The 8,515-nt window shown below is 40.2% G+C and overlaps 1 protein-coding gene across 1 annotated transcript; it reads left to right on the forward strand.

Moving 5' to 3' along the window:
- Positions 1–3,770: 3,770 nt before the first annotated feature.
- Positions 3,771–4,712, forward strand: LOC311277628 (olfactory receptor 8G17-like; the record flags this gene model as incomplete). The annotated part of the gene is made up of 1 exon (XM_084387998.1): positions 3,771–4,712. One exon carries the CDS (start codon positions 3,771–3,773, stop codon positions 4,710–4,712), a length of 942 nt encoding a protein of 313 aa, XP_084244124.1.
- Between the last annotated feature and the right edge of the window lie 3,803 nt (positions 4,713–8,515).

Consider the following 8,515-nt stretch of genomic DNA (forward strand, 5'->3'; position numbering starts at 1 on the left):
CGGGAGTCCTGGAGAGGGTCCGTCAGAAGGGCATCAGTCTTCTTCTGGTAGCCCTGTTTTGGCCGGCCCGAGTATGGTTTTCGGACTTAATTTCACTCCTGATAGCTCCGCCAGGGCAGATTCCTCTGAGGAGGGATCTGTTGTCTCAGGCGGAGGGCACTATATTCCATCCTCGCCCAGAGCTGTGGAAATTGTGGGTCTGGCCTTTGAGGGGGCTCAGTACCTAGATGCTGTCCATCATCTGGGGTGGTCGAAACCATACTTATCTCTAGGGCTCTGTCTACTAGGAGATTATATGGCCTCAAGTGGAATGTTTTTTCCACTTGGTGTAGAGAACATGAGTTAGGTCCAGCTAACTGCCCAGTGGCTTCAGTTCTGGAGTTTCTTCAAGATCGTTTCTCTACGAATTTCTCCCCGTCCACACGTAAGGTGTACGTGGCTGCCATTGCGGTGTTCCATGCACCACTGAGTGTTGGGCCTTTGGGGAGGCACCAACTGGTCATACTATTTCTCCATGGTACATAGAGGATGAGACTGACAGTCAGGTCCAGGGTTCCTTCCTGGTACCTGGCGGTGGTTCTCGAAGGGCTATCCCTGGCTCCCTTCGAATCCCTTCAGTCGGCTTTGCCTAGGACCTCACGTTCTAGATAGCCTTTCTCTTAGCTACTTCTTATAAAGAGACTGGGAGACCTCCAAGCCCTGGCATTAACGCCAGCTTGCTTGGGGTTTGCCCCGGCGGAGTTAAGGCCATCCTGCATCCGAGACCCAGCTATGTGCCTTAAGTGCAATTTAACATGGCTAGGTCCATGGTCCTGCAAGCATTTCATCCTCCACCACATGTGTCGGCAGAAGAGAAGAGGTTCCTTGCTCTGCCAATCAGAGTTCCGAGTATCACCTTGAGAGGTCCTCTTCTTGGAGGAGGTCGGACTTACTGTAGTGTGTTTCGGGTCACCTAATGAGGAGCTCCCGGCTAAACAAACCATAAGTATGCCTACAAGGTGCGCAATTTGCCTTCACCTTTGGCCGTAAGGGCTCATTCTACTAGAGGCATGGTGTCCTCTAGAGCCCTCCTCTCGGGAGTGCCCCTCCAGGAGATCTGTGAGGCAGCCGGTTGGGCTACCCCACACACTTTTATCAGGTTTTTTAGTCTGCACCTTCCTAGTACGCCTGGCGCACATGTGCTCTCGTCCTAGCTGGGTGCCTGAGATCAGTTTCACTCTAGGGCAGGCCTTTTCTCGGTGCGTGGCCTAGTGGGCATTCGTTCCCCAAAGAGTCGTTTTCAACGACGCAGTGCGAGTTCCCTCGAAAGGGAACGTCTCGGGTTATGACTATAACCCTTGTTCCCTGAGAAGGGAACGAGACACTGCGTCGTCCTGCCACGCCCCTCAATGCCTGAGAGCGGCTTGCTTCATCGCTAGGCTAATGTGTGTTTGTGCCAGCGTCACTTTTATGCATCCGGTTATGCCGTCACATGTTACGTCATGACGCAACACCAATCAGGATTGGAATAGTTTCATTCATACTTCAGAGGCGCACGCTAAGGGAGCGTCCCCAAAGAGTCGTTTTCAACGACGCAGTGTCTCGTTCCCTTCTCAGGGAACAAGGGTTATAGTCATAACCCGAGACGTTTTCCTGGATCTGAAAAGGGCTTTTGATACTGTCAATCATCAAATACTCCTGTCTAGAATAACAAACTTAAATTTTTCCAAACAAGCCATCAGCTGGATGAACTCGTACTTAACCAACCGAATGCACTGTGTCTCTGTTGACAATATTAAATCTCCTCACCTCAAATGTCCAGTAGGAGTCCCTCAAGGCTCCATACTTGCACCAATCCTATTCTCCTTATACATCATCAATGACCTGCCTACAGTATGCCAAAACATCAATATTTTAATGTATGCAGATGACGCAGTAATTTTTACGCATGCAAACACTGTGCAAGAAGCCTCTCAATCGCTTACATCTGTATTGAACCGTGTACAGGAGTGGCTCACAAAATCATGCCTACTATTGAATTCTAAAAAAACTGTTTGTATAATGTTTTCTAAGCGGCCGATTGAAATGACACGTTCAAATATGTTCTTAAAACAAGAAGAACTACAGATTGTAAACGATTTCAAATATCTTGGCATTGTATTAGATCTCACACTGTCCTTTAAAAATCATATCAAAAGCCTTTCAAAAGCTGTTAAATTTAATCGTGCTGATTTTAGATATATCAGATCATCACTTTCATGTAAAGCAGCTAGAATTTTTCTTCATTCTATGATCTTTTCTCATATTGAATACTGTTTTACAAACTGGTCACTCACAAATGCCACAACACTCAAACCAATGGAGTCACTTTTCAAACGAGCTTTAAAAATCTTTGATAGAAAACCGCTCTCATATCATCACTAATATAACAGAAATATAATCTGCTAAATTTTGAAAAATTTCTAAAGTTCAAATATGCCTGTGCTATATATAAGATCTTACATGGGCTTGCCCCACCCCCCACGTGAATACATTAAATTGAAAATAACGGGTGTTTGGAGAACTCTAACCAGGGCTTCCACGAGAGGTGATTGTATGGTGCCTTATAGACGTACAACATTTGGACAATATGTATTGTCAATTAAGGGGTCAGAGATCTGGAATAAGTTACCGGCTGCTGTGAGAGAATGTCCGACTTACCCAAGCTTTAAGAACCAACTCAAACAATGGCTTAAGACACATCAAATTTGTGCCCACTAACGGTAGTTGTTGTAATTTATGAATATGGGTATGTTCACTGTTGTACTGTTTAAGTATATGTATGTATACCAAACCAGATCTGGCACTTTACTGCATTTGATAGCACTTTAACACAATTAAAATGTACATAGAATAGTACTTTACTGTGTATGTGTATACAGTATGTGTATGCCCGCCGGTTTAGATGCCCTGTCTGCTAACTGTGGTATCTCTTATAATATCTTGTTAAAAAATTTGGTATTTTTTAAATTGTGTTGTATCGTATTTAGTTTCAATGTTTAGTTGTGTTACTTGGTACTGTGATGACCTGACGGGGAACTGCAGATGTAAAATAGCCTTGGGGCTACCTCTGGCATATTTACATTGCTGAAAAGCTAAGATGTTCATTAAGCCCAGGGGCCCCCAGCCCCCTAAGTCCTGCCCTGATGACATTGTTCCAAGTGGGTGAATTCTCATTGGGATGATAACAGCATCATAGAAACACCTTTGAACAACATATTTAAAGGTGAATGCAATTTTTTTTTTTCTTTAGTGAAGTACGTTATACGTTTTGACTACTTAATGCTTATATTATATTACAGAGTTGCCTTCTATTCTGTTCCATGCAATGAATATAGCAATAAATAAATTGGACAATTGGTAAGTATATTGGGTTACACTTTATTTTAACGTGTTTTTGTTACACTGTAATTATACATGTAAATACTGAATAAAATTAAGTGACTACATGTATTTACTACATGATTAGGATTAGGGTTTGGTTTGTTTCAGGGTTAGTTGCATGTAATTATGGATAATTAACTACATGTAACATACAGTATGTAAAAATGACACTGTAAAATAATGTGTTACCGTATATAGTTTTATTTGTCACCTACCAGTTGTTACTGACTTTACACTTTGTAAGATATTTGTGTGTTTTTTTGTTTACTATGATGCATTTATTTATTTGTTTTATAAGCACTTCAAGTTGAAATGCTATTAATGAAATGCTAGGTTTCCTTCTCCTTAGATTTTGAGAAGAGCTGCAAATGGACAACCTGACATTCAGACACAGCGTTCTCCTCATGGAGGGACTGAAAGTTACACCTCAGTCCTCCTATCCAGTTTTCATCCTGCTCTTCTTGGCTTATGTTTTTACAATGGTATCTAACTTTGGACTTATAGTTTTGATCTCAACAGAAAAGAATCTTCATAATCCTATGCATTTTCTTTTTTGTAACTTGCCACTGAACGATATGCTAGGGACCACTGTCATTTTGCCACGCTTAATGCAAGACATTTTACAAGAAACCTCAGAGCGCTATATCACATATATGCAGTGTGTTACTCAAGCATATTTTGTACATGTATTTATAGCAGCATGCCACTATGTGCTGATAATCATGGCCTTTGACAGATATGTGGCTATATGTAATCCACTTAGATATTCAGCTATAATGACCAATAAGATGGTAATTAAACTATCAGCATTGGCTTGGGGCCTGGCCATTCTTTTGGTGACAATTATGTTAGGTCTCACTGTACGACTGTCTCACTGCAGATCTCAAATTGAAAACCCTTTCTGTGACAATGCCTCACTGTTTAAACTGTCTTGTGAAAGTGTGGTCATAAATAATATTTACGGAATTGTTTATACTGTGGCTGTACTCTGCTTTTCAGCAGTATCTATATTTATAACATATGTTAAGATTGCTGTTGTATGCAAAAGTAGCAAAAACAAAGCACTCAACAGCAAAGCCATAAAAACCTGCAGCACTCATTTAGCTGTTTATTTAGTCATGTTTTTTTCTGGAGCTATAATGACATTTCTCCACCGTTTTCCTGAATATTCTGACAGCAGGAAACTAACTAGTATAATGTTCCATATTTTACCACCAGGATTAAATCCCTTAGTATACGGTTTACAAACCAAAGAAATAAGGCAAAAGGTAGCTAAACTTTGGTGGAGAAAAAAAGTTTTTTCTTTGTAAAAAAAAAAAAAAAAAAGCTTCTTTTTTTTTACTAGAATAATGGGGGGCTATTTTCTTCACAATTTATTGTTTCTTTTTCTCATAAAGAAAATACAGTATATGGTCAATAACATTGGTTTAGACATTTCTCCATCAGACTATTCTGCGACTATTCTGAATTATTGTCATACAAATTTAATACAATGACTGATGTAAACCATTTTCATTTTATAAGATTTTAACTTTCAAGTACAGAAATTATTAGCAGACATTACATTTATTTGCAGACATTACATGTATGTAAGCAAATCAATTATCTGCTTATATATATTTGGATGGCATGACATGCAATTATACCTGTCCATGATGTCATATACTAATAAAAATGGGTATTTGTGAAAAATATATACCTTTATGTTGTTCCTCTGACAAGATATTATTACAGCATACCATAGCTGTAGTCAATAATAATAATAATACATTTTATTTATATTGTGCTTTTCTTATTTTTTCTTTTTCACCCAAAGTTGGTGTATAAAGACCTCTACTTCAAATTTTTATATAAACATCAAAATTGTCATATGGTGTGACTGTCCGGGCTATGTGTGACCTTACTAATATGACAATATATCTCAGCAAAGTATAAATAATTAAAAGATTTACAGTTTAAGTAACAGAATTAGGCATTTTTAATGGACACAGAAGGTTTTGATGTCTGTGCATGATTTTAAAGCAAGTTCTGGCCAAATACCATTTGTCCGTCATTTGGTGTGACACTGCAATCTATATTTTGAACTGGGAATAATTTGGACATCATTAGGATGAAGAGGTCCACACTCAACCAGAAAGTTGCAGAGTCATCTCTGGAGTGGTTTGGAAGGTCAAGAGGTGAGTTCTGACTTTTTAATTTTTGATTGAAAAGCTCTGTATCTGATATGCTCACTAGTGGTCAATGTTTTGTGTCTTAAGGTGTGACATTATTTACATAATTAAATAAAATAAAAATTTTAAACAAATTTTACTTATTAATTCTTAGAAATCATTGCTGTCACGTGCCAATTTACATGCTAAATATAAGCTAGATGGTTTTAGTTAACCAAGAGATTAGCTTAACTGAACAAAACGTCATATGGTGTTTTTCCAAGTCACACTATATGATATATTTGTCACACAATATTACATACATATTTTTTAATGATAAATAAATAAATATTCAAAACATATTGAATGAATTGAATGGTGGACATTAAATTACCCATACAACATGTATTCCTTTTTGATTTTATACTTAATTTAACCATGTTTCACCATGTTTGCCATGCTTTGCATATTAAAAGATGCAATTTTGTGTCTGTGTCAGGCAGAAATGTCAAGTAAAGAGAGGACACAAAAATACAGGGAAAGACCCAATGCTGACCATGCAAGGAGAGAGGAGGTCCTGAGGGAAAGGAGGAAAAGAGATCATGCCAGTTCACACAGAACAGACACCTTCTATTGGGATTGGAATCTGATCTAAATGATTAACTGTACATATTGAGTATCGCAACTGTTCATATCCAGATTTCTGTCAGATTTGATATCCGATTGGAGTAAGGATTTTTTACAGTGAAGGTTGGTAACTGTTTTTCTTATCCAGCACCCATCACCAGTGGGGTTCCACAAGGGTCCATTTTGGGCCTTATCTTGTTTTTATTATATGCTTCCCTTGGGAATGATTTTTATTTTATTTTTTAAATATGGTATTTCTTACCATCTATTTGCCTTTAAGACCTAATTGTAATGTTTCTTGTGCAACAGTAGGTTTCTGTTTTTTTGTTGGTTGTTTTTGTTTGTTTTTATTATTTTATTATTGCTTTATGTACTTGGGATGTACAGCACTTTGGAGTTACTGTGTAGCCTGTAAAGTGCTCTATAAATAAATAAATACAATAGAAGATGTGACCCGTGTCGTCTTCTATAATATCTGGATTGGTTTCTATGGGAATAAGCCAAAGCCAAAAACAACAACAGCAACATGGAGGGGTTTGGAATAGAGATGTTTATTTTTTGTCTTATATACAACTTGAAAGTAGCTGTGTTTCCTTTACCCTTCAAAATGAGCTAACTGAAAATACGCCCAATGGAAACACATCAATTTTGCAAAAACTCCTATTGCAAAAAATACATTTTGCCAAAATACATAGCCATAATACATTTCAGAAGGTCAAAAACACTTGTTCACACTGTCAGTCCAAATCTGATCACCTCAGTATTGTCTTAATTTACATTCCCTTCACCCCCTCTTCCCTGATCTCTTCTCTCCACATGTTGAAACATGGGGGCAGGGGCGCAGCCGACCCCCAAAAGTAGGTGGAGTATGAATCCACCGGGACTGGGCCCGCTCACCCCCAAAGAATGGTAACGGAAGTATACCCACCGGTCGTGAATCCTGTAGTTCCTGAAAAATAAAAAAAGGGAGTTACCATAAAATAGCATGATGAATGTTGGATGTGGATACCTCATAGGCCTATAGCTTAATTAGACAAGAAAGCCACTTTAGTCTTAGTAAAAACATTTACCTGGAAATGTACTACGTGGAGCCATGGTCTCTGTTTATTCATGCATTTAGCAGGGGCTTTTATCTAAATGACTTACATATAATTCAATGTACTTTTTACTTGATTACCAGTTCCACTCCTAAGGATACACAGAGACAAGGCCTCATTGGACCACACAGAGCAGTGCCACATTGGGCCATACATAGACAGGCCTCATTGGACCACACAGAGCAGTGCCACATTGGGCCATACATAGACAGGCCTCATTGGACCACACAGATCTGGCCACATTGGACCACACGGCCATAATTGACCACGGAGACAAGGCTTCGATGAGCCACACGGACATTATAGACCACACAGACAGTGCCACATGGGCCATACATAGACCGGCCTCATTGGACCACACAGAGCAGTGCCACATTGGGCCATACATAGACAGGCCTCATTGGACCACACAGATCTGGCCACATTGGACCACACGGCCATAATTGACCACGGAGACAAGGCTTCGAAGGGCCAAAATGGCCACTAATGCCACATAGAAGACAAGGTAGGACTAGATGAGCACATTAAATGAAGGCCACTCAGGCCTTTTTTTTATTTTATTTTTTATTAAGCAATGAATGCTACAAGGCCTTGGTAGACCACACAGAACCTATGCCCCGGAGGGCCACTGGCCAACCATAGGCATATTTTAAAGTACAAGACCAAGCCGCTAAGGCCACACATGGACAAACCACGCAGAGAAAACGGCTACTAAGCCACACTGAACCTATGCCCCGAAGGGCCACGTGGCAGACCATAGTCATCTTTTTAAAGGACAAGGCAACGATATGCCACTAGGCCTAAAAGACTCACATAGAGACAAAGCTCGCTGGGCCACAAGGCCGCTAATGCCACACAGAGACAAACCACTCATAGACAAGGCCACATTAGGTTACACAGTCACAGTAGACCACACAGAACATAGAATGAGGCCGCGAAGGCCACAATACCATAAGCCCACACTGAGACAAGGTTGCACAGAGACAACGGCCACTAGGCCACACAGAACCGAGGCCATTAAGGGCCACAAGTCCATGTTAGGCCACACACAGGACAAGGCAACATTGTACCACCAGGCCTTGAGACCCACACAGAGACAAGGCCCGCTGGGCCACAAGGCTGCTAATGCCACACAGATACATGGAGACGAGGCCACACTGAGACAAGGCCACTAGGCCACACATAGACGATGACTCAATAGCCATATATAGAATGCAGGCCAGAGACTATTAACAGGAT

This window comes from Rutilus rutilus (genome assembly GCF_951802725.1).
Source record: "Rutilus rutilus genome assembly, chromosome: 18".
Lineage (NCBI taxonomy): Eukaryota > Metazoa > Chordata > Actinopteri > Cypriniformes > Leuciscidae > Rutilus > Rutilus rutilus.